This window comes from Salarias fasciatus, chromosome 7 (assembly GCF_902148845.1).
Source record: "Salarias fasciatus chromosome 7, fSalaFa1.1, whole genome shotgun sequence".
Lineage (NCBI taxonomy): Eukaryota > Metazoa > Chordata > Actinopteri > Blenniiformes > Blenniidae > Salarias > Salarias fasciatus.
Genome location: NC_043751.1, coordinates 19712038 through 19738277, shown reverse-complemented (window position 1 = coordinate 19738277; position 26240 = coordinate 19712038). Strand labels below are relative to the sequence as shown.

The 26240-nt window shown below is 43.2% G+C and overlaps 4 protein-coding genes across 4 annotated transcripts in view; 3 read left to right on the top strand and 1 right to left on the bottom strand.

Annotated features, from left to right (window-relative positions):
• The window catches only part of otud7a (OTU deubiquitinase 7A), a 37304-nt gene extending 34006 nt beyond the window's left edge, over nt 1–3298 (bottom strand). Inside the window, exon 1 of the mRNA XM_030095741.1 lies at nt 3161–3298. The gene's annotated coding sequence lies outside the window, so the exon portion shown is untranslated. The remainder of the gene's footprint in view (nt 1–3160) is intronic.
• A 3257-nt stretch (nt 3299–6555) lies between these two features.
• Nucleotides 6556–19089, top strand: LOC115391806 (proprotein convertase subtilisin/kexin type 5). The gene is made up of 16 exons (XM_030096160.1): nt 6556–6887; nt 8241–8444; nt 8523–8591; nt 8759–8801; nt 11586–11731; nt 12703–12897; nt 13673–13759; nt 13851–14049; nt 14144–14364; nt 14499–14741; nt 15799–16044; nt 16911–17106; nt 17301–17506; nt 17630–17730; nt 18160–18331; nt 18415–19089. Exons 1-16 carry the CDS (start codon nt 6704–6706, stop codon nt 18795–18797), a joined length of 2895 nt encoding a protein of 964 aa, XP_029952020.1. The 5' UTR covers nt 6556–6703; the 3' UTR covers nt 18798–19089.
• A 331-nt stretch (nt 19090–19420) lies between these two features.
• On the top strand, nt 19421–21343 carry LOC115392417 (beta-1,3-galactosyl-O-glycosyl-glycoprotein beta-1,6-N-acetylglucosaminyltransferase 3-like). Its single transcript, XM_030097010.1, has one exon. It carries the CDS (start codon nt 19464–19466, stop codon nt 20772–20774), a length of 1311 nt encoding a protein of 436 aa, XP_029952870.1. The 5' UTR covers nt 19421–19463; the 3' UTR covers nt 20775–21343.
• Nucleotides 21344–24130: 2787 nt separating this feature from the next.
• Nucleotides 24131–25573, top strand: LOC115392416 (beta-1,3-galactosyl-O-glycosyl-glycoprotein beta-1,6-N-acetylglucosaminyltransferase 3-like). The gene has a single exon (XM_030097009.1). The coding sequence runs from the start codon at nt 24164–24166 to the stop codon at nt 25490–25492; it is 1329 nt and encodes a 442-aa protein (XP_029952869.1). The 5' UTR covers nt 24131–24163; the 3' UTR covers nt 25493–25573.
• The last annotated feature ends 667 nt before the right edge of the window (nt 25574–26240 follow it).

The following is a 26240-nucleotide window of genomic DNA, read 5'->3' as shown; positions in this document are numbered from 1 at the left end:
GAATGTCGAAGGAAGCGAGCTGTAAAACAGCACGGCTCGTCTCAAGGCTGCGTCTAACCCGCGCTTCCCTTTTAATATCGCCATCAACGAAAATAAACAGGGTGACAAAATGGAGAAGCACCGACTTTCCGACAAATGCACCTGGGTTTTGCAGAGAAAAAGAGGCCTGACCTATTTTTCTGAATGAATGAAAATGACCTACACTGGCGAGGCCTGCGTGAATCTAAATTGAGTCGGCGAGGGTATCCTGTGCAACACGGTTCCGTTTGATTTCCAAACGGCTCCCTGGCCGATTGGAAGCAGGACAGGGGACGGGGCCGTGCCCGCCGGGCCTCGCCGGGGCAACGTGACAATGGCAGACGTCTCCAGGAGCCACCCCGCTCTCAGACGGCGCTCCAGACGGAGCGAGGCAACACGATGCAGTCAGGTGCAGGACGCACCAGGCTGTCATCCAGATTATCCTCCTGCCAAAACACAAGACGTCCAACTCCTGTTGCTGCCTGTCACATCTGGATGAAGACAAGGAGAAATGCCTCTCTTTCAATCCAGTTCTATCCTGAGCACTGAGCTAGACTGAAACATGTTTGTCCATCACTGATTCAAGAGTGAAGCAGGAATAAAACTTGGATTGTGTTATTTTTAGTTAGCTATTTTGGTAACTAGTCTGGTGACTCCTCATACTGTAGGTGGAATAAGCAAGTAAAGAAGATGGATGAGTGGATGAGAGGTTAACTTGAGGAGAAATGTCTGTATTTGATAATAAAGACACAACTTCATATTTACGATTAATATATCTGATTCACGATAACAATGAGTGGTATTATCTCATGTTACCATCTGGCTCTGACCACATTTCCTCAAATTAAAATTTTCTCTCTTTAATAATTTACAAACTCAACACGGCCTGACTTGGGGCTTTCAAACTCTTTTAACGAGGCCCTGAAGCTTCTGTTGGTGCATTCAGACTATGGTCACAGGACGTGTGTACCTCCTCAGTGATTCGGCCATTAAAAGCAAACTGATATGAAACACAAGCTTCCTCTCTGCAAGTAAACACTAGCAAATCTAGCTTTGCTCCAAATAAATTCATAAATCACAGTTTTAACGGTTCGTGCAGTCAGCTTGTTACAGCACTTCTGCATTTAAAACCTTTAGTTAAGCACAAAAAAGAGAACACTGCTCTGAGGATTTACTGCTCCTTTATGGCACAGGGCTTAGATCTTTATACGTCTGTTTACCAGGTACGTTTCATATTCCTGTCCGCGCAGATTTAGCAGTTTACTCAATGAGAAAAATGACCCAAAATGTAGCTATATCCAGCTTCAAAGGCTTGTGAATACAGACTGTATGACAGTGTAGTGGCTACAAGAAGGTGACCACAGCCCCCTCCACACCTCCCTATATTTTGATGTATGAGGAGCCCCTCGGCCAGCCGTGGCCTCCAGCTGACCTCCCGTCTGCCTGCAGACAGAACACTTCACATTGCTCCCCCACCTGTAGAGATGTCTGAAGAACAGGGTCCACTTCAAAGCCAGGCAGTGATTGGGCCATAATTACCACGGGCACTTGACTCATTTGATCCCCTCTGAGGACTAAACTTTGGAGGAATCATTCACCAAGACATGCTAACAGGGGATTCAAAACCCCTCTGATTTTTTTTTTTATAATAATTTACTTTGCCTGTGGAAGGAAACTCGCCGCCACAAAAAAAAAAAGGTGCATCCCCCCCAAATCTGAAATGTTATATTAATAAACACAACAGATCTCCTCTGACGGGACTTTCCCTGCTTTGGGTTTTTGAAGTAGGTAGTGCACAACTGGAGCAGATGTTTGCAGAGGGTTGTCATTGCGAATCAGTGGAGGAGCAGTTTGATAAAGCAGCACTGCCTGGGTGACATGAAAGCCCAACTGAGTTCAACAACAACCGTCATCTCTGCTCTGCCTCTCTGTAGCTAAATGCCAGTGACAGGAACAGAATTCACTGTGGTAACTGATCAGGTGCCAAGCGCCCTCTCCCCGGTGCCCTGCTGCACTGAAGCCCTCTGTGGAGCTGGCATGGCCTGGCTTGGCCTGGCTTGGCCTGGCAGCCACAGGCCCTGCTTTGTAGCTCTGGCCCGACTATTCCGTCTTCCTCCAAGTCGCACTCACGTACCATCAGTCGCGAGGCAGATAGGTGCCTGGATAAGTTGTGAAGATTAAAAGGCAAAGTTGATCTGATGTGAATCATGTTACAAGTGAGGAGAGGCAAACCATGGTGGAGTTTATCACACTGATGCCGTACTTGTACAGGGATATAAGCTGGTATTAATGATAGATTAGAGGTTTTATTATGTAGGTCTTTGTCAGGGGACATGAATGTGGTTTAAAAATACCATAGCAACCAATCAGTGGCCTCACTATCTGTACCGGCAGGCTGGAAACTGTGAACCAGGCCAACAATTCAAGAAACCCACTGGCAGCTGAATGAAACCAGACAGCCTTGTCTGCAGTTAATGTGAGGCTTCCTGGGGTCCGGGATGCATGGCCACAAGTGATCCTGTTGTGATTTAGTAAATAAGACATGTAGCTGTTATGTATGTGGTCCTTATCTGCATGTAAAGCCCCTCAAACACAATCTGGTGACTGTTTATTTCAAATCATAGCACTGAAAAGCTAGTGTGCTATTTTTGAGGATGCTATCATCACATAAGACGTCCGGCTGTATCAAATGTGGGCTACACTGCTATTGTACGTCCTCACATCACAAAGGTTTGTGACTAAGCACACACATCCATGTTTCACAGGTTTTTTTTGTCTTTCTTTCTTTCTTTTTTTTTTTACTCCAAGACAACCCGGCTGCTGTTTCAGCCCCAATCCGTCGATGGGGTCTGTGCCGTCGGTGCGTCTGTCTGCGACCGAAAAGAAAGGAGCCTGAAGTTGGAGGCATCGAGGCACGTACTCGGATAAAGGCAGGTGCACCTGTCTGCAGAGGCAGCCTTTTGTGTTCACTACCAGATGAGCCATGAATCGCCCTGTCGCGCCGTGTGTGTGTTGGTGGTGGTGGTGGTGGTGGTGGGGAGGGAGAGAGGGAGGGGGGTGAAGGGACGAGGGGGGGGGGGGGGGGCAAACAAACAAGTAAATAAATAAATAAAGTAAATAAAATCAGGTGTCTGTGTCTTACCGTGCTGTTTTCAGTCATTGCTCCCCATCGTAACGTTGTCGGTCCAGACCTCAGACGAGCCGTGTATTCCTCTCAGGCTGCCTCACTCTCTCCCTCTCCCTCGCTCATCCCCATGTCATGTTTCTCCGCTGCAGCAGAACCAGGCCACGCCCCCTCCGCCAGCCGCGTCACGTCGCGCGGTGACGAGCGTCCACCTGCACGTCCCGCGAGCCGCCGCCAGAGGCCGCTGTGTATGAACAAAAACTCGGAATAACCCTGGACCAAAACATAAGTAGGCTATATAAAAGACCATAATGTTCATCTATTAAATTCTGCATTGTCAATCCAGTAATCACGAATGTTGTTAATCAGAGGTAGAAACATTAGGTTAAAAATGCTCGCACGTGACTGTAACGTAGTAGTAATAACCACAACAATGTTGAACCTGTCTGGGAGTTCTCAACTTCATCATTCACAGTAGGAAACTCCAGTTTGTTAAGATGCATGTTTTAAATTTGGAAGATGGGACTTTTCACACCACATGAAGGCATCATTACAGCACAATACATGAACGTCGATAATTACTTAATCTCCTTATTGTTATTTAAGCAGTAACTTGTTTTTAAAAGTTTCACATCAGCAAAATAATGTATTCTGCACCTTTAAGTATAATACCTGTCTGTCTGTCACAATAACTATGGTAGGTCCCACTGATGCCTGCAGTAATACGAGTGTGTGTGTGTGTGTGTGTGTATATATATATATATATATATATATATATATATATATATATATATATATATATATATATATATATATATATATATATATATATATATATATATATATATATTTGAGTCAAAGGCAGAGGCAAAGAATTACAAAAACCCACATTACTGTAACTATTGAAAATGGTACTGATGACAGTCTGTTCAGGTGCATGTTTCCCACTGGGTTGTAGGATTCTTCAAAACAAAACACAACACAATAAAATACAACACAACACAGACATAAATGAGATGAACTCTGCTGATGTTATTTGTCTTTGTCTCATTCTTAAACCTTTCAGATTAAATCAGACTAGTTTCATTTTATCCATCTGTCATGAAGGAATTAAACCTTCGTGATGACTGCAATAACAAATAATTACAAATGTTACATGTCTCGTCACACATCATGGACCTGGTATTGCAATATACTTCCAGGAACAGTAATGTGCCAGCACTTTCAAACCTTCAAGAAAACTTCTGATGCTCAACATTTCCATCCACATGCCTTTGAGCACTGCAGGTTGACTGCATGCAATCTGGTTTAAATAAACCACGGAAAAAAAAGGCTGTTTTTTTTTCTCTGTACATGAATCATACTGTAAGGCTCTTTTTTTGTAAATTTATGCAAACAAAGTAGCACTAATTTCCAAATGAAATCTGAGCTTAATTAAAGAAAGTAGGATTCAGTATGCAAAAGTTTATACGATGGACATAATACAAAATATTATATTTATTTACTGAACAAAAAGACGAGATTGTGCGGAGTTTGTGGAGGGAAGATTTCCATGTTCAGTGACCGTAGCTTAAAACCATGTTATATATTCTCTATAAGAGTAGAAAATGAATATTGAGCAGATCCATATAAAACTTATGTTGCTCCTATGAAAAATATACCTGCCCACCCCTGGACAACACGCTGGTTTCTCAAGACTGGACAGACTGGTGACCTTGCTATCTTCATCATTACCCATACTGTAGACCTGGGGGCATAGGCCACAGGAGGCCCTTTGGCTGTCCTTTACTGGCTGTTACTATTGCAACAACACATCATCAGTAGGGTAAAACTAACCTCTCAAGACGGTCTAATCCTAGCAAATGTTCCCTATTAGTGGGTGAACAATGACAAAATCTGAATCAAAATATAATACAACAGCAACTGCTTTGAGGGATTAGAACCACAAATCAGGAAAAAAGGAAAGAAATGCAAGAATTTCACTAATAGGCAGTTAAAATTTTCTGTTTAATTCTTTAACAAATAATGCAATATTGCAATTTTTTTCTTTTTTCACCTTTCAATCATTGAATGAAAAAACAATAATTATATTTGATCTGCAATTTTTTACATAAAACTGAAATATCAGGGGTACTATTAAACTTTAATCAATACTGGATATTGACAGCATGTGATTAACACAAAAACTGTCAGTATTTTATTAAAACTATCGGTACTTTCAAAATTCAATATATTCTGATCATAACCAAGTAAAGTGTACAGTTCAGTGACAATTTGTCACGTCTGATGTTGCTGGTGCTTGATATGATTAGTTAACATTCACATGACAATAGCAGAGGAGCAACACACAGCTGCTCTCTCCATATCCAGCTTTAAGGGATTTGCTTCACATTCCAGCTTTGAGACCACGATGCTGCTGTCAGAGTTAAAAAGAGATAGTTGAGCATCATGTACATCAATAAAAAAAGACAATATGAAGTTCAGTACAGACATTTAAGTACATAAGTCATACTTGGAGCTTTGCTTTTCTTCTAACCTCTGTCTCTCTTCTATTTTGTTTTCTCTCTCTCTCTCTCTCTCTCTCTCTCTCTCTCTCTCTCTCTCTCTCTCTCTCCTCTACCCCCCCCTTAGTACCCCACCTGATTGCTTTAAAAATATTTCTCCATTTTCCTTTCCACAGCCATTATTGCTTGCTCATGTGGATTTATTGGATTTTTATCTGTAATAGTGTCTAGAAATGACTGTGCTGGTACTATATAAATAAAGTTGAATTAAATTGAATGGTGAGTTTTGCTATACATAATACAATGTCATGATAATTAAAATGAAAATGCATAATGTGATATAGTGATATTTACATAGAATTTTTAATAATTCAAATAAATATGATGCATTTTATTGTGTTTTGTAAAAAAAAAAACAAAACTGTTGCTTTAAAACTGATACATTGTTGCCAACTCAGGAACGTTCTAAATGACATCATCAGCCAATTTTGATTGTGACGTCATTCAAAAAAGATACATCGTTACCAACTCAGTCAGCAAAGTTCTAAATTACTTAATCATCTAATTTGCATAACGGGGTCAAATTGAGCTTTAGCAATCAAGACCAGTGATGGGAGTAACCGCTTTAAAATAAGGCGTTACTATTATTAGGAACGAGTAATCTAATTGATTAGTTTTTAGCATGAATTTTACAGAGTGCTATAATCAATGTGCAAAAAACTAAAATAATATAAAATAAATCATCCATCCAGCCATCACCCATCTATCTATCTATCTATCTATCTATCTATCCCTCTCTCTCAGTGTGTTTTGCAGCCTGGTGTTCTCCCGCTGTATTGGGATCATTTAATAGATGCTCCCTGCGCTCCGCTCTCATTGTCCAGTGTTTCACTTGAGCGAACTGGTCCGACAAGTTATTTCTGGGCTGGTTTGTGTCTCAGAGCCCCACATCGATCCGCCGGTGCGCGCGCGCCGCCGCACGGACACTGCGTCTTTGGAGAGCCTGCTGGACGCCTGCCGTCTTCCTCACTTTCGCCGAAAGTCCTCGGGCGCAGCCATGAGGTCCGTCGCCGCGCTGTTCGCCCCTCTCGTCGTCTTCTGCGTCGGGTTGACTGCCAGCAAGCCCTCGTCGCGCTGCCCCAGCGGACAGTTTCTGCTCAATAGTCAGTGCGTCCTGTGTCATCCCACCTGCTTCGAGTGCCACGGACACGAGCTGTTTGAATGCACTACCTGTGGAGTTGGTGAGTACTATCCACTTCACACGCCCATGCCACTCAGCAGAAATACCTGTCAGATTGATGAAATGCCTGATATGCCTCAAATGTAATGTAATCTATGTAGTTTTTGTAACGATAGAAAGTTTGATTGTAATCTGGGATAATGTAATGTTCTCAAATGCTTGTGACTTGTGAACGAAGCATCTATTTCCATTGTGTTTGTCCTCACATAATAAGAAATCCATGTCACAGATTGATTAATCCAACTTACAGGGCAGCCTTTTCCCTCAAAACAGAATTATTTAATGGTTACCAAAGCAAAGCTGTTTAAAGGCTTAGAAGTATTCAGCTCTGGTTTACCATTTACTCTTGTTAAACAGAGTGAGACTGGCTGCAGGACTTGTTGATTTTTTCTGTTAAGAATACCTTTGAAATAGGCTACAAATGAAGGCGTGATCATTTTTCCTTCCCTGTTTTCCTCCTGTAATTTGATCATGTCAGAATGGACTCTTTGTTAATCACAAGAGGGAAAAAAATATCCCCTTGGGCAAGAAGTGTTGCAGTTCACTGGGCTTAACGTGGGAGTCTCTGTATTTTTTCTTTCTCTCTCTGTCTCTCACACACAGACACACACACACACACACCTTTATTTGCATTCTTGCCACAATCGTGACTCTGTATTATTGGACTCCTTTCTACTGTACATTGCTATGGATTGTATTGTGCCTTGGACCTGTGGTTTGTTATCAGGTGGTTCATTCTATGTGTGATTTGTGGCTGAGTCTCTGGGAAGTCTAAGGGTAAAAAAAAAAAAAAAAAAAAAGGCAGCAGCAGCAGTAGCAGCAGCATTTTGCTGAACCCTCTCCTCCCTGTCTCACACATCTTCTGTGCAGTGTCGAGCAGAAGAGACAATGCTGTAACTCGACTGCTCCCAGAGATGCCTTCGGTGCCACGGTTGGACTGAGCCTGTAGCAGGTGGCACGGCATAAATCACCACAAGACTCTGGCTGCCTATAGTCCTGACCTGTCCTTTCTCTCTGGATGCCCTTGTTTACATTACCTGGAGCATCATCTGTCAGGAAGCGATCTCTCACGGCGATGTGTTATCTTCAGTCAATTTGCCGAGCTGCAGCCATCAAGTTCATGGAGATTTTTATGGCTTTCATTTGCTGTCAATGATTTCAAGGTTTATTTTGTACCTGTAATGAAAAGCATGAATTCCAAGCTGTCCAGTAATTGCCAGTGATTCATTTTGTAATTCATATGACACCTCCGGCTCTGAACTTTCAAACAGCTGATCTTCATCATCATGGGAGCAAATAGAATTGGTTCTATGATAACAACTGTTCACCTTCTCCTCCTCTTCCTCTTCTTCAGATGAAGACGGACAGGAACGTTTCTTTCACGAAGGTCGCTGTCGGACGCACTGCCCCCGGGGACACTATCCCGACAGGGGTCACTATGCCTGCCTGCCCTGCATCGCCAACTGTGAACTCTGCACAGATGGCAACATATGTGCCAAATGTCGGGAGCGCTACAAACTGCAGAGCGGGCTCTGCCAAACCGCGTCGTGCGACATAGGTAAATGTCAAACTGGGCCTCTGCGTCGACTATAACTTCAGAGAAAGACACCCATTTCTCTGGGTCTTTGTGTTTCAGGGCAGGTGCAGGACCTTGATACAGGAGAGTGCATTGACTGTGAAGTGGGCTGCAAAACATGTTCCACAGGTAAACCTGCTCTCGGTGTCAAGTCCTCAGCACCACACTGTCGTCTCCCCAACTGTACATCAATGAGAATCAGTGCTGTATATTAAAACCCTGATGATAATGGTGCACAATGCAGTTTGCCTCTCCCCATGAATTCTAATTAATCACCTTTTCTCCTTTGTACCCAGGCGACTCAGATATCTGCAACAGCTGTGTTGAAGGTTACTTTCTGTGAGTTCTTTTCTTGCTGCATCATTATCTTTTTTCATCCTTTTTTTTTTGCTATTGTTATTTGCCTCATTCCATGCCGCTGGGAAAATTAAAATGCAATAGATTTAGATTCAGTCCTCAACTAATTAAATCATTTTATCATCGCTTTTTTAAATGAACAGTCCAGTGCTGAAAATATTTCAAAATAGTGAGAAAACATTTCCAGTTTGGGCAAAGCCCAGGTTGACATATTTAAATTTCCTAATTAATATGATCCACATACGAGATGTAGGAATCAAAGAATTTTTGGAATTTGTTTCACACAGATAATTAAGTTTCAAGCTCTGTTTAATGCAGAAAAATGTCTCGTTATCATTTTGTTTTCTTTCTTTCTTTTGGCATAAAGTAGACATGGTTTTGCATAATGTTGTGATTTCTTCACGCAATTTTTTCATTTTTAAAATTAAAGTCATTAAACATGCGGCCAAGAAATAATTAACCTCAAAACGACCTTTGTAATTGTTTTTTTTTATTTTCTTTGGCATTTCCCCCAGAAAAGATTTGGCTGAATCAACATGCGGGATGAGGGACAATCTGCCACGCCGCTCCTTGCATTGTTCTGTAGAATTTGCTCAGTTATTCTTCACGCTACGAGAAATTTCACCTGAATTTCTGTTTACACCGGCTTATCACTGCGACCCAGTGTGCAGCGCAGGTTACGGAGCTCGAACAGACCACCGATTGTGCGCTTCTCCCCCGAGTTTAGGCCTCCAGGTATTGTGTGAGTCAGGTTACCTTCCATTCTGAGTCTTACACTGTTACCTGAGCTTTGGGCTGAGCACAGAGGAGACTTAACAGAGTGTGTTTTTTATGCCGTGTGTGTGTGAGAGAGAGAGCGAGTGAAGTGGAGGGGAAAAGAGTGAGAATATAAGTGGAAGGCAGAGCCAGTAGCAGTCGTGTCTATATAGGGTCCATCGTTATGACTTGAATGACTGCTCGTGTGAATCACTGCAGAGAAGAGCTAAAGGAAAATCCAACATTTCACTGCAGTCTTTTATGTGCCACTGCTCATATAGTCTTAACGGCGTTTGCTTTTTCACGTTTGAAATGACAATCCTTGTAGCACTAATCCTTGTAGCCATATTTCTTTTTGCATTCACCATGTTGCATCAAACACCAGTGAAGGAAAACCAATACAGAATAGGACATATCGTAAAGATGATGTAGAGCCACACTGCGATCAGATATGCCAGTGTCTAAGCACCTAAACAGCTTTCACTATTCTGGAGTTTTGCTTGGAGTCATGAAAAATTAAAAAGTTGGGCAGCTTTGGCATAACAATGAATCAGCAGGGCCAACAAAACACGGAATTACAAAATGATTGATGCTTGGTATTTATTGGCATTTACCGCTCTGTCCAAGGCACTGAGGATACGCAACTAAACCCAAAATTTGCTGTGATTCATCCTCAATATAATTCAGCCACTCATTTGTTTTCAGACTTTCAGAGCTTTATCCTTTTTGTTTGTTTGTTTTTGTTGTTTTTGTGTGTGTGTGTGTGTGTGTGTGTGTGTGTGTTGAATGCTCATTGTAAAACACCTCGAGCTAAAGTTGTGTTGGAAATTTCAAAATGCGTCTTTCTGGGACTGGGAGTTCCGTATTTACACAGAGGGGATCCTTAAACATCCAGCAGATTCTTCACTCATATACTGTTTCCCGGCAAGAGCTGGACCCTGGCCTCCGCCGCTCCGCCGCTATTGTGGGTGACTTGATGGATGTGGTGTGGCGCCTCCAGCTGTTCCTCTTCAAACAACCGGCACGTCTTAGCACCAAATCCACGGCAACACAGTGGGACGTGCAGCTTTGACTGTCAGTGGGTCTGTCCTCTCGTGGAGGAATGTGGCTGAAGAGACAGCACAGTGTTGTTTAATTCAAAGGCCTATTGCTGGTTAGCCGATTCAACTGAGAGTGTGGAAGTCTTCGAAGTGGAAGTCATGTTTTATGTGTGACATCTTGGTAAATCAAGCATTTTTTTTTAGGCCAGTCATCTCATATTTGATGACTAAATTAAGCCCCGAGGGGGTGACGGAGCAGGTTAATGATAGAAATCACCCCGTACCTCAAGGCTGCAAATAAATACCAATTAATTTTAGGCTTTAGAAATAGAGTAGAACGATGAGAAAAATATTAGAACGGTGGGCTTTGTTGTAGTTACCTATTATTTGCCATCCTCGCTGTTGTTGGATTGAATGAGCATTTGGCGGAGCGTTGTATTGAAGACAACAATACGGCTGCAGGTGCGCTGTGGACTGACAGCATGTTGGGATCGCCTCTTACATGTGGTACGGTTTGTGTTTTCCTTGGTTTCAAGGCATCTGTCCTCAGACTCTTACATGTGGCCAGAAGCTGCCTGCAACAAAATCCACCGTCTTTCACTTTGAAGCTTTGAACATTAAATTAAAAAAACTGTACTTTCTGATGTGTTGCCTTTTGTTCAGCATGCTTGTTTTTCTTTGTGGAACAAAACTCACCTTATATTCCCAAAATGGTCCTGATTGCTGGGTTTGGCATGTATTCTCAAAACTTAACTTCTTGACTATTTTCGATATCTGGAACATATAAAAACTGAGATGAAGTATTTTCTGCTGTGACAGTCTATTTAGGTCTTCAATCTTTCAGACATACAGTGAAGTTTAATTTATACACACAACTTGCTGGATGCCATACTGTAAATCATTGTGATTATTGCTGAAAATTAGAAATTGCATTCATTGTTTGAATGTTCTTTTTTTTTTTTCGTTGTAGTTTCAGACACCAGTGTCGCAGACATTGCCCCCAGGGCACCTATGAGGACTGGAGCAGGGGCGTCTGCCTGTACTGTTCAGCACCATGTGAAGACTGCAAGAGTAACACACACTGCCTCACCTGTCAGCCTGGTTACTTCCTCAATGGTATCACAGCAGAAAAATACACTTGCTATGCATTGTTTTCTTTTTTTATCACATTGGTAGATTAAGATGAGCATTTTGTAATGTACTGCACTACATGGATTTGTCACAGACTCTCAAATCAGTGTGTTTATGAGAGTTACAGTCAGTCCAGCTTGCAGTAGACAATCGACGGCACTCGCAAGTCTTCATTTGTATTGCAAATCATGTTTGTGTCAGCAGATCTGTAGAATAGGATATGCAAATGGTGGGTTTATGCAAAGAAGGAATTAGGCCTTTGACTCTTTATAGGAATCTAAAAAGGAGCTTTAAACTACAGTAAATAATGCTTGACCTTAAAGATAGGTCTAAAACGCTAACATGCACAGGTGAGTCATTTTTCATATGTGAGTATACGTTGTGTCAGGGTGGATCGATCATTACTACTCAGCCTTTCCCTGTCTGACAACCAGTTGCACTTTCAAAAGATTGAGGTTATTGAGTTATGCCGCCGCTGTCAGATGGTATTTGGAGAGAATTGATCGCGGATGGGTCGGCTGAGGAGACGGATTTAACTGTTGTGAGTTAAACAAGAGATTCCTATTAAATACAAGCAGAAACAAGGGCGAAGCTTCACGGACGCAGCTCTGAGCCCTTTCTTGATTAAAGACCGCCTCATTTAACATGTGCATAATGCAGCTCCTTAAAAGTTGAGTAAGTTAGTGCTGATGAGGCATATTTGGTCTGTAATAGCCAAAAGTAGTCAACATTCTTTACTTAAGCAGGAGAGCAGATATGTTTAAAAAAAAAAGCAATTAAAAGTAACAATTCTGTCGCAATACGAAGCAGACCCAATTCAACTTTTTTACTTTAAACTTTTTTACTTCTTTACTAGTAAAAAAAACAAGAAAAGATCATCTCTTTTCAGAGATTCCAGTTTTGTAATGTTTGTGATGATGAGCTGGTGCTATTCCTGCACTTCTCTGCACCATCAGGAGGTGAATGCATGAAGCAGTGTCCTCAGCAGACCTTCAGTGACACCAGTGGGTGGCGCTGTCAGCCTTGCCACAGCTCGTGCCAGACCTGCCACGGGCCTCGCTCTGCAGACTGTGACCTCTGTGTGGGTGGAAATCCTCCCCTACACGGGCAGTGCCCGCAGATCAACTGCCCACTGGGGCAGTACTTTGATGGTATGTGTGAAAATATAATGTTAGCTATTTAAACTGTTAATAAATCACTGTGGGGTTGTCGGCGTTTGCTCTGTGATGCATCTGAATTCTGTTGAAGGACAGTCACTTCAACGGAGCCAAAGTTTTCTGCCTCAATCAGTGTCTCTGTTTCTAGTTTCGCTCCAGTTCCTGTGTCAACAGCACTGAGATAATGAGCTCCATTGTTATCAACGACACATGGTTATCGGGCTCATGATTTACAGTTCTAGCTCACTGCTTTTGTTATCGACATATTTACACGTTTTCATCCGTCTCGTACTCCTTGTCATTTCATCTTCTCGTCGTATTTCCTGGTGATAGTTATGAGGAAATTTGTTATCTGTTTTTCTGGGAGGATTGTTTTGCATGGCATGATAGCTGTTCTGTCTCATCTCCAATTTTCCGAGCTTCACTAACCCCTTTTAAAATAGCATTTTGGTGGAAGTGCAGTCAGACAGTTTACATGTTTTACCCAGCTCAGTTCGTCACAGTGGTTGAAAACATGTTAGAATCATGCAGCAGCTGGCCAATCTGCTGCTGGTTTCACACTTGTGCAGAGGTGTTTACAAGGAAAGGCACAGACAGATTATACAAAGCTCCAGGCCACCCCTTGATATATTTTAGGATTATATCACTGTGCCTCCGGTGTATCAAGGCTAACGGTGTCAATCAGATGTTCTTGAACTATGCTTCAAAATGGATGTAGACTAACTCAAAAAAGGTCACTTTTCATAAACAAAAGAGTTTTTATTTTCAGGGAAAAACAGCCAGTGCCGCTCATGCGATGCATCCTGCAAGACCTGCTTTGGCCCACAGGCGCTGGATTGTTCTTCATGTTTCAAAGGTATGAATTGGTGTTATTGTCATAAAATCTACTGCTTAATCACAATTCCAGTCATTAATGTGCGCTTCTCATCTGCGTTCGTACATCACAGGGTATTTCCTTGACCAGGACGGCTCTTGTGTGGTGAGGTGTCCTTCCGGCTCCTACGCAAACCCGGACACTCAGCTGTGTGAGGACTGCTCGCCAAACTGCGACGACTGCGTGGACACGAGCGATAACTGCATCAGCTGCTCCAAAGGCAGCTACAAACTCTTTCTCCATCAGGGTCGATGTTGGTCCAACTGCCCAGAGTGAGATGACAAAACATACGCGCGAAAACCTTCGATACGATTAGATGTGCCTTGCCTCTCTCCCTGAACTGCGGTCTGCTGATTTCTCCTGCAGAGGTTTCTATGAGACGGCAGAAGGAGCGTGCGAAGCCTGCGATAGCTCCTGTCTGACATGCGAGATCAAGGCCCAGTGTCTGTCCTGTGCTGACGGCTACTATTTGGAGAGCGGCATGTGCAGTCTCAACTGCTCCCTGCAGACGTACCCTGCCGACGACGGCACCTGCAGACGCTGCCCTCCCCACTGTGACATTTGCTCAGATGACAGGACCTGTTTCAGTGAGTTATTAGTTTGGCACGCAGCTCTTTAGAGGACAATCCACCAGCGCTAATGACAAGAGATGAAATGAAAGGCACTCGGCCAAAGCCTGGCATCGCCACATGATGTGTGAACTTCTGCACCTCTCTTTCAGAATGCAGCTTCCTCTACTTGATGCTGAACGGTGTGTGTAAGGCCAGCTGTCCCTCGGGTTATTATGAGGACATGGATGAGGGCCGTTGTGGTCAGTGCCATCCCACCTGTGGCAGCTGTTCGGGACCTTTATCAAACGACTGCGAGTCCTGCTCAGCCTTCAGCCCAAAGCTCTACAAAGGAGCATGCTCCAAGGACTGCCCCACAGGAACCTATTACGAGACTGCAGCCATGGAGTGTCAAGGTGAGCTCCTGGGTTTATGCAGTTGACTTGGTGAGATATTTTAATACGACTTAAGCCCCCATCTCACTGAGTTACATAGAATTGTGAAAGGAATTTGAAGAGATTCCGAAATATCTAGAAAACATGTTTTCAGTATTTGCCTTGAACCATTGAGAGGTCATGGAAGTTAATTAACGATCAGAGGTCCTATCTTCTTGGTTTGTTCATGTTATTTTAATTCAAACACGGTAAATAGAAATAAAAATATAAATACCCCCAAAAAATTCAAATTAAAAACTTGTTTTTAAAAAGAGAAGGAAGAAGCAGCTTGTTAATTCCTTCCTCCTCACCAGGCACTCTGTTTCATACTTAAACATAGACATACCTAAACGTTCATCAAACAATGCAAAGAAAACAAAAAGGCAAAAAAAAAAAAAAAACAGAAAGCAAGTCAGTTATCAGGTAACTAAAACAGAATGAAAAAAAAACAGTGCATGTTCCACCCTTCTTCTTCCTTGTACCTGCTGATCACAGTGTGTACCAGTGTTTGAAGTGCTTCATGGTTAAACAGTGCCCGAGTTTCCCTGACAGTCTCTTCTAGTTTCTCTCCACATTATAAACGTTTTCAATCATATGTGTATTCATGAATGTGTTTGTTCTCCCCTTAATTAAAATCCCCCCTCTCTTTCAACAGTTTATGGTTCCCCGATTCTTTGTACATGGTGCCCTTTGAAAATGAACCAGATCAGAGTTGTAATGTTTTGTGACTATTAAAGCAGTGGATTTGTGTGATCCGTGTGCCCGGTTTTGTGAGCGCTCCTTATAGCCCTTTCTGGCAGTTGCCCAGAAAGTATTACCGAGTATTGAAATGCTTTGTGACGGCTTTTTATGTGTTTAACTTGAGATTTCCGGTTTGTTTTTTCCTTCTGTATTACCCCGAGAAATTTGATTTCACAAGTTCATTGATTCAGACTTGATTCTGCTAGTGAACGCAATAGTTTTTGAATATGAGTAAATTTGATAAGAATGTTTTTATTTATTTTTTTTTAACTGTTATTATTTGTTTGATTATGTGCAGAGTGTCACCAAACCTGCATGAGCTGCAGCGGGCCAGAAGCAAACCAGTGCACCCACTGTGAGCGAGGGCTCGTGCTGGATCCCAACACGCTGCTGTGCGGCGTGACGGGAGACACGGACTGTCCGCCGAGGACCTACCTGCACGACGACCAGTTCACCTGCGTGGGCTGCCACCGGCACTGCTACTCCTGCGAGGGGCCCGGCAGCCACGAGTGCCAGACCTGCCAAGTCCCCAAATACCTTCACAGTGAGCATTTTCCACTCATGTTTGACGGCACATATTAATGTTGAGGTTTAGTCTGCAGATTTCATAAATTCATCTTTTGCAAAAAGTTAATAACTCTCTCACTAGTCTTTATTTAAACTTTCAGTTCAAATACAGTGGGGTTTTTTTTGTAGTAAAATATACCTTTACTCAGAGTCATACCTTCAGTTGTGATCTAAGTCAATCATTAATCATTAAACTGATTAAAAATATGCTTTCAAATAAAGACTATAATTGTGGGTAAAAATGTAATTTTTTGTTTTTTACTTGAGCAAATGAGTTGAATCAACTCTTCCACTTTAAACCAAGTATTTTTGAAAGTTTAGTATGAGTGTAAAAAACATGTAATCGCTGGCAGTAAATGGGATTTTATTTTTACATTTTGATGCGTTGCATGTGTTCTATTTTCAATAAATAAATGACTTAAATTTGTGTGGAGACCCGTACCAAAGTGTCAATATGTCCCATATCACCACATATGTTTGTTTTTAATCGATTCATATCAAATGAGTCCTATTTATGCTCACCGTTCTATTTGCTACAGGTTTGCATGTCTACTTCTTTTTCTGTGTGACTGTTGGTGCTTCATGAATGCACGAAACATCAGCATGTGTAGCGTGTGTGTTCAGATGAAGGCTGACCACTTACAGGAATGAAGCTGAGATGAAGAATGACAATGAATGCCCTTTTCATTGAATATTCAATAGAATAATATTCATAGAATAGAGAGATCAGTGGTGTCACATACCCACTAGTCAAAAACTACTACCACTCAAAGTGCTTTTTAAAGTAAAACTCTGAAGAAACTGAAGAAGGGCCCATCTGGAAGCTGTGTTGTTATTTTTCAGACGGCACCTGCGTGAGTGAGTGTCCAGCCGGTACGTACGGCACGAAGCAGGAAGCGGATGGAAAGGAGCTGGGGTTTTGTTTGCCCTGCGACCGTGTTTGTTCCACCTGCACCGGAGCGTCACCCAGAGACTGCCTGACTTGTTCTCCAGGACATTCGCGTCTCCTCCAGCTCTGCGTCACCCACTGTCCCACAGGGTGAGGGCTGCATATTATGCTTGGAAATATTTATTTTGCCTTGCATTTTTATGATGTGTTGACTTCCTGGGCTCGGTTGATCCAAAGCATGCAGAGCATGCTAGACTTTTTAATGAATTTTAGCTGGTGCCTGCGTCAGTCCACTGCTTTAATGTGTGAATTGTTGATTTTGATCTTTTTCCTACTTTCTCCAGGTATTACGGAGAGGGCTCTCACTGTCAGAGATGCGACCAATCCTGTGAGCTGTGCACTGGACCAGGACCGGAGTCCTGCAGGGCGTGTCTGCCTCCTCTCCTGGAGCTGCAAGGCACCAAGCTATGCGTCGAGCACTGCCCACGTCGCTTTTATCAACTCAACAACCTTTGCAAGCAATGTCACACCAGCTGCCAGACCTGCTCAGGTACAAATACAAGATCTGCTTACAGCTAATCATTTGCCACTCCGTGTTTGCATTAGACGTTTCCTCAGTAGGATTGTATTTCTTCACTTGGCTGCGTGTTTGTGTGTGTTTATTTCCTTGTAGATGCCTCACCTCAGGGCTGTGTGACATGTGACTGGGGCAGCACTTTAAAGGACAAAGTCTGCTATCCACGGTGTGAGGAGGGACGATACTTTTCTGAGGAGGTACTTAGGGTCTGAGCACCCCCCTCAGGGGGACACCAGATGTCTCGGGGGAGCTTGTTTTCTTTGAGGTTGTGAGGTTTCCAAAATTATATTGTTGCATATTAAATATAAAATCATAATAGCAGCCTATTGGCATAAAGAAAGCCTGCACACTATCATTAAAAAAAAAAAAAAAAAACATCACAACAAAACACAAAGGTTCAAACAGATGTTCATTTTCCAGTGGGGGGAATTTTGGAAAAAAGATTAGAAATCGTTGATTTAAGGTATTTTATTCAAAGTACTCACAAAAGAAAATAGCAAGTTAAAAAAAAAAGTTACCCTCACCAGAGCTTTGAATTAGCTGGATGCCTCCCTGTTCCAGAAGTCTGCAGCGGGCCTGTCAGAATAATTGTTGGGATAATTATTTCTGCCGCTGTTTAATTACAGGAAAGCTGCGAGCCTTGCGACAGCTCGTGCAGGCACTGCATCGGCCCTCGACCTGACCAGTGCCTGACTTGTCACGGCGGTTTTGCCCTTCACGCCGTGGAGAACCGTTGTGCCCGTTGCTGTCAGTCGGGAGGGAATTACACCAACTGCTGCGTTTGCGACAGCCACTCGGGTACATTTTCTACCTGCCTGTTCTCGATCAGCACTCATTTCTTTACGCACAACAATCTCCTCAAAGCATTTCGTCTGTTCCAGCGTTGTGTGTGGAGGCGCCGCACCCGAAGCCAAGAGACGGTCAGGAAACGGACGTGAACATGTCCTCCAGAGCCGTGAAGCACGCCTCGGCCGCCCTGCCCATCGCCTTGCTGCTGGCGGTCGGTCTGGCTCTGGCTGTGTTCACGCTGGTCAAGGCCCACGCCAGGAAGAGACTCTGCTGGAAGCAGAGCTACGAGAGGCTGAGCGGCAGCGCCGGCGTCAGCATGCCTCACGGCGTGCCTGAGCCCGACAGCGGGGACGAAGTGGACGTGGTGTACACCAGCAGAGGCGGCTCGGTGTACCGACGGTACAGCTTCATCCACGAGCAGGACACGGACCCAGACCAGGATGCGGATGAGAAAACTTGTCTCAGTCACTCTTAGGTGCATCCAGGAAACAGCATATAGTCACTGAGGAATGTATTGTGGCGGCTGATTGTAAAGAGCAACAAGTGATTTTTAAATAGGTCAGTGAGTGTTTAGAAAATGATATCTTAGTTTTTTTTGTTTTGATTTGTTTGTTGGGATGGGTGTATATTTTTATTCTAAAAAGTGCCTGTATCTCCATAATGCACATTCTTAGGTAACTCAGCAGGAAAAGCCGGAAACAATACATGAGTGTTTGTGTAAAATTGTATGAAAATTCAGTTTGGACTTACTATTAAAGATTTAATTGTGAAAAGGCTTATTTTTCTTGTATAGTAAATGAAAATCTGCACAATTTGTTGTAAATGCGAAGGAGCACACTTACATCATTTTCAGTGACTCTTAGTTGAGCCATGAACCTGGCGACAGGTGTTGTTTATCCAGCTCCACTATGCATGAAAAGGAAATCAATGATAACAAACAGCAGAGATCTTATGTCACTCTGAAGGATGTGGACTGAGTCGGATCTTATTGAGGAAACGCAGGATTTCTTCCTGAGAAATGTCCTTCCACGCCTTGTTCGGACACACCCCTTCTTCTTGACTTGATGGATTTTGTGTGCTTTTATCAGGTGAAATGCTTCATTCTCTCCTATTTGCTCAAACTGTAAGCTGAAGTCAAGACATGGCAATCTGTGCGTTTTTCACGTCAAGAAGGAAAAGGACTTTTATGGGGTTCAAGAAGTGCCTGATGATGCTGGGGACGTTTTCTTTCATCCTCATGAGTATGCTTTTTTATTTTGCTCTTTGGGACACCGTCTCTAAGAGACAGTCATCTTCTGGTCTCAGAATACTGGAGCAGTACTCCATTGACCTGCCGGGCTGCTCAGCTGTCATCAGTGGAGACACTGAGGGGAAGAGAGGTGAATTAGCGGCACTTCTTTCTTCTAAGAAAAGACACCACTTTTTGTCTGAGGATTTCTACCTGAATGCAACAGAGGACTGCTCAGCGTACATTGCAGACAGAGGTTTTATTACAGTGCCTCTTAGTATGGAGGAGAATGATTTTCCCATTGCGTACTCCATGGTGATCCATGAGAAGATTGAGATGTTTGAGCGTCTCCTACGAGCTGTTTATGCTCCTCAGAACATCTACTGTGTGCATGTGGACCAGAAATCCTCTGCACAGTTCAAAAAGGCTGTGAAGGCAATTGCTTCTTGCTTCCCCAACGTGTTTGTGGCCACAGCATTAGAAAGCGTGGTGTATGCCTCATGGTCTCGAGTACAGGCAGACCTGAACTGCATGAGGGACCTGCTGCACTCCGACGTCCAGTGGAGATACCTGCTGAACACCTGTGGGACAGATTTCCCCATCAAAACCAACAGGGAGATGGTGAGGACGCTGAAATTCCTCAATGGGAGAAACAGCATGGAGTCTGAAGTCACCGGTAACTTCAAGAAAGGCCGCTGGCAGTATCATTACAATGTCACCGACACTGTCGTCAAGACGGACGTGAAGAAGAGTCCTCCACCCATCAGTGTCCCCATGTTCGCAGGAAATGCATACTTTGTGGTGACCAGAGCCTTTGTGAAGCATGTGATCGAGGACAAAGAGATCCAGAAGTTTCTGGAGTGGGAGAAGGACACCTACAGCCCCGATGAGCACCTGTGGGCCACTCTTCAGAGAATGCCCTCCGTTCCTGGATCAGTGCCGAGCAACCGCAAGTATGATGTGTCAGACATGAATGCCTTTGCTCGCGTGGTGAAGTGGAGCTATTCAGCAGGAGATGTGAAACAGGGAGCCCCCTACAGACCCTGCACCGGCGTCTACAGAAGAGCTGTTTGTGTGTATGGAGCTGGTGACCTGCAGTGGCTGCTGGAACAACAGCAGCTCTTTGCCAATAAGTTTGATCCTGAGGTTGATGACATTGCCATCAGGTGTTTAGAGTCAGTGCTGCGTTTCAAAGCTTTGGCGTTGACACAAAATTCAAATTAAAGTTTCTCTAAAACATGTGATATTACTATTATCTGATAATTGTATTTTGAATGCATGTTGTAAGTTATTTTTTGGTTTAACTAATTTTTTTTTTTTTGGGTGGGGACATTGATATATTTATGACATCTTGTGTTTGTGGTGTCATCTGGTTCAGAAGAACTGAGAAGCTAGATGTTGAGCAGGTCACATCATCACTTATCGAAGTGTCTGCTCACATATTTGTTCCTCAAATATTTGATAATCTACTGGTTATCGATTTTCTCTGAGTCCCATCTGTCCCAAGCGTGACCGCCCTCCCCTTCCCTGTCATCACCTGTGCCTTGGATGACCTCCCATTTACTGCTGAGTATTTGCCATCTCTCTGCCATCATTTCTTTTTTTAATATTCCACTCAGGGCAAAAGGAAATCTTCTTAATCTGTACTGATTTTGAATTAAAGTATATACACTTGAATACACTTTAAATCCCCCTTTCACAGCTTAACAGCTTCCACACTTCCTGGAAAGCTTTTCACGAGATCTGGGGTGTTTCTGTGGGAATTTTTACTCATTTATTCTACAGAGTCCTGATTCCCAAAGTGTGGACTGCGGCCCCTGGTGGTTCGTGGAGGTGTTGCAGGTGGGTCTGGATCTTTTTTTTTTTTTTTACAGTAAGAGTATACACAAAAAAGCAGTGTATACAGTTTTGTAATTTCATTTGGCATTACTGCAACATACAAACAGGTTTTTTTATTTTTATTTTTAGCTGGGCCAATCCCATTGAGACACGCTGATCTCTGTTTCAAGGGAAGCCAGGCCAAGATATCGGCTAAAAACATTGTTTCGAGTGTTAGAATGGACTATGCAAAGGGCAAAGGCCACATAAAATACAAAGCAGATGAGACAAAAACAAATACAGACAAATCAGAGTAATAAAGTTAATCAATGGGGTAATTATGTAAAGTAAGGGCAAGAGCGAAAGGATCCAGATTCCAGGTAGACAGGTAGATATATTGAGCTAAAATAATACGAAAATGACAATGGAGCTTACTTAAATTTTGTGTCATTTTTCGTTAATGTGAGAGACATTCACCCATTAAGGCTGTTGTTGTTGTTTCCTTATCGGATGGTGAGGGACGTTCTGATCAGACCAGCTGATAGGTGCGTCCATGGTGGTCTGATCAGCATCTTGACTGTGTGGTTGTATTACTGCACACAGCTGTTTTCTGCAAGTCTCTGTTTGTTCAGTTGTTTGGTTTTCGTGTTGATTGGAAGTCACCTGTCAAAACAGTTTTTCGCCACAATTTTACATCACATTTGAAAAAGTTGGTGTGTTCAGTGTTGACAAGAGAGAGGCGCGAAAGGCGATGTCACACCGTAATGCATTGTGGGCCATGGCAGCCATTAAGTGACTTGCAGTAGCTGTTTATATCTCGAGCTTCTGTTCACCATGCCACAAGAGACACTACATTGGATAAATACAAGAGAATGGACTATCCTGAGAAAAGCTGGATGCTCTTAGCTTGGTACCTGGAAAAAATATGTGAGATGGGTGGAATACATTTGGATGAATACCTTCAGTGGCCCACGGATTTAAATGACATGCCTCCACTCTCCGCAGCTACCTCTCTCCTTAAAAAAACACAGGAAAAACTAATTTGTTTAATCTTCGCTTACAGCCTTCAGCTAATTTGGCTAATGCTAGCAGCCCTCCACATGACAACAAACACAGGCTTTGACTCATATTTAAATTAGGAGATAACATGAATTTGAACTTACCGTTTTGAAAGTGCTGGGAACACACCAACTTGTGTCTTAAATATGATGTTTGAGCTTCGGCCTGCTGTTGTCCAGGCCATTCTGCGAGCCTCAGTTAGCTCCGATGTAAACAACGTGGCCGCGGTCTGCCAGTCCCATGGGGCACTGCAGCATGACATCAGTCTTTCGAACCTGATAAATCGTTTGGTTTTCATGTTGCGTCCGCAATGGTCGTAACACCAGTCGATCAAAACCAGTTTTTACTTGCTTTTCAAAACTATTATCATGATTTAGTTATTGAATCCACTTTTGATTAGTTTTCATTCATGATCAAGTAAGCAAATTTGAACCAGTTACTTTCTTATTCTGAAGCAGGTCTGTACATTTCAGTTCAGGGTTTGTTTTTTTGTTGTTTTTTTTTAAGTCTGTTTGTGGTGCTAGGACGGGACAGATTTGTCTGTGTAATGATAAAAGAAAATCCGACTGGATGCCACACCTCTGGACATGGTATCACATTACACGCAGTGGAGGCTGGCCTCAGGTCAAAAGCTCATAAAAGTCGATTATTCATGATAGGGCTTCTGTAATGGACATTGAATGAAAATCTGCATGATTTGTTTGTAAATGTAAACGAACACATTCAAATCTTTTTCAGTGACTCTTTGTTGAACCTAAAACATGACGACAGGCATTGTGTCAGAGAAGTAATTGTTATAAGTTGTATCATTCGAACTGTGACCCGTTTCTCTCATTTGTTGTTTTTGAGGATATGTTGAAGGCTGTTTGCTTCACAGGAGATTGTTTAGTCTCAAGGTCTGACCTTCTTCTGGGGGAGAAGAAACTGAGGCTCCCCATCTTATCACCGTCTGCTCCTGCACTGTTTTGAAAATCAATCTCTTCTCACTTCAGTCTATAAAAACTGAGCTGTTTAAGAAAGAATCAGACAACTCCTGGAGTAGCCGACGAGGTGGTATTCTGTGTCTTGACTCATCTTGACAGATTCTGAATCAAATTCTCTGAAACTTCTCAAAATTTTTTGGTCTGATTCCTGTGTTCTTGTCTCCCCTTGAGGTCTTACTAGAGATTTTCTTCACACGTTTGTCTAGTTTCACATTTCATGCAAAGAAAATCATCACAGCAAGCACAGCAGAGCTCTTACAACACTCTTAAGGACGTGGACTGAGTCAGTTCCTATTGAGGATACACTGGTTTTCTGTCTGAGAAATGTCCTTCCACACCCCTTCATGACTTGATTGACTTTGTGTGCTTTTATAAGGTGAAACGGTTCAGTCTTCCCCATTTACTTAAACACTCTCCAATATTTGGATTGAGTCCTGCAGAGTGTGTGTATTAGAGCCCTCCTGGTTGCAACACACCTGATTATAATGACTGTTTTTGTTTTCCCTCCCATGCTCAACATCCTCATTCGGTTCAGGTGTGCTGAAGCAGGAAGACATGTCAAACATTCAGGGCAGTGGATCCTCCAGGACTGCAGTTCAACACGCTACTGGAATCAATACTCATCCTGAGAAATGTCCTTCCACGCCTTGTTTGGACACACCCCTTCATGACTTGATGGATTTTGTGTGCTTTTATCAGGTGAAGTGCTCCAGTCTCTCGTATTTGCTCAAACTTCAAAGCTGAAGTCAAGACATGGCAATCTGTGCTGTTAGAAAGAAAATGGCTTTTAAGAGGTTTATCAAGTGCCTGACGACGCTGGGGACGTTTTCTCTCATCCTCATGAGTATGCTTTTTTATTTTGCTCTTTGGGACACCGTCTCTAAGAGACAGTCATCTTCTGGTCTCAGAATACTGGAGCAGTACTCCATTGACCTGCCGGGCTGCTCAGCTGTCATCAGTGGAGACACTGAGGGGAAGAAAGGTGAATTAGCGGCACTTCTTTCTTCTAAGAAAAGACACCAGTTTTTGTCTGAGGATTTCTACCTGAATGCAACAGAGGACTGCTCAGCGTACATTGAAGACAGAGGTTTTATTACAGTGCCTCTAAGTATGGAGGAGAATGATTTTCCCATTGCGTACTCCATGGTGATCCACGAGAAGATTGAGATGTTTGAGCGTCTCCTACGAGCTGTTTATGCTCCTCAGAACATCTACTGTGTGCATGTGGATCAGAAATCCTCTGCACAGTTCAAAAAGGCTGTGAAGGCAATTGCTTCTTGCTTCCCCAACGTGTTTGTGGCCACAGCATTAGAAAGCGTGGTGTATGCCTCATGGTCTCGAGTACAGGCAGACCTGAACTGCATGAGGGACCTGCTGCGCTCCGACGTCCAGTGGAGATACCTGCTGAACACCTGTGGGACAGATTTCCCCATCAAAACCAACGGGGAGATGGTGAGGACGCTGAAATTCCTCAATGGGAGAAACAGCATGGAGTCTGAAGTCCCCAGTAACTTCAAGAAAGGCCGCTGGCAGTATCATCACAATGTCACCGACACTATCGTGAAGACGGACGTGAAGAAGAGTCCTCCACCTATCAGTGTCCCCATGTTCGCAGGAAATGCATACTTTGTGGTGACCAGAGCCTTTGTGAAGCATGTGATCGAGGACAAAGAGATCCAGAAGTTTCTGGAGTGGGAGAAGGACACCTACAGCCCTGATGAGCACCTGTGGGCCACTCTTCAGAGAATGCCCTCCGTTCCTGGATCAGTGCCGAGCAACAGCAAGTATGATGTGTCAGACATGAATGCCTTTGCTCGCGTGGTGAAGTGGAGCTATTCAGCAGGCGATGTGAAACAGGGAGCCCCCTACAGACCCTGCACCGGCGTCTACAGAAGATCTGTTTGTGTGTATGGAGCTGGTGACCTGCAGTGGCTGCTGGAACAACAGCAGCTCTTTGCCAATAAGTTTGATCCTGAGGTTGATGACATTGCCATCAGGTGTTTAGAGTCAGTGCTGCGTTTCAAAGCTTTAACAGACGATCAAAATTTTAATGAAAAATGTAATATTAATAGTAATATCTGAGACCTGATATATATATGTTACTTGATAATTGGCTTTGAATAAATGTCTAAAATGATACATTTGCTGAAGGTTTTTTTTCTTGGGGGGGGGGGGGGGGGGTGGTGATGTTTATGACATTTTGTTCTCTTCAAAGTTGCTGTGGAGATAATGAATTGTCTTGCTCAGAGACCTATGGTGCATGTTGTTGGGACTTATCTATTTTATCTTAGCTATCTCTAATATTAAGTCAATATGATTCAGTAAAATCTGTTTGTGGCGCCCTCTTCTGGACAACTCAAACTCCGCGTTGAACAGGTCACTGGCCTTATTCAATTGAGAATTGCCATTGTGCACACCAAAACGTAACATCTACCTTTCTGTGAATTATGGGACTATGCCAGAGTTCTGGGTACAAGCAGTGATGCCTTGATCGATTTCATTTGTTCTGACGGTCTTTCTGGAAATTGTGGAGTTTTGTAGCTGTGGTCATCCACAGCGGGAGAGGTTGTAGGCCAAGACTGCCGACCGGCCAGACTGGGGAACCCTTACATCTAGGTGGGGAACCCCCCGAGCCAGCCAGGCCAGGAGGAGCCACGCACAGCAGCCCCAGCTGTGAAACTGTTTTCAAGAGATGGGTTTTCTCTGGAAAAGTGTGTTGAAACGACTGTGTTATATTTGACACTATATGAATAAAGCTGAATTGAAGAGTACATGAGTATATTGTGACATTGACTAAAGACTTGTTGAAAGTACAAGTAGGTTGAACTTC

Coding starts and splice junctions, on each gene's coding strand:
- LOC115392416 (XM_030097009.1), top strand. CDS start 24,164: ATGGCAATCTGTGCTGTTAGAAAGAAAATGGCTTTTAAGAGGTTTATC.
- LOC115392417 (XM_030097010.1), top strand. CDS start 19,464: ATGGCAATCTGTGCGTTTTTCACGTCAAGAAGGAAAAGGACTTTTATG.
- LOC115391806 (XM_030096160.1), top strand. CDS start 6,704: ATGAGGTCCGTCGCCGCGCTGTTCGCCCCTCTCGTCGTCTTCTGCGTC. Junction 13,760..13,850: donor TTGTTCTTCATGTTTCAAAG/GTATGAATTGGT, acceptor CGTACATCACAG/GGTATTTCCTTGACCAGGAC. Junction 17,731..18,159: donor GACGATACTTTTCTGAGGAG/GTACTTAGGGTC, acceptor GTTTAATTACAG/GAAAGCTGCGAGCCTTGCGA.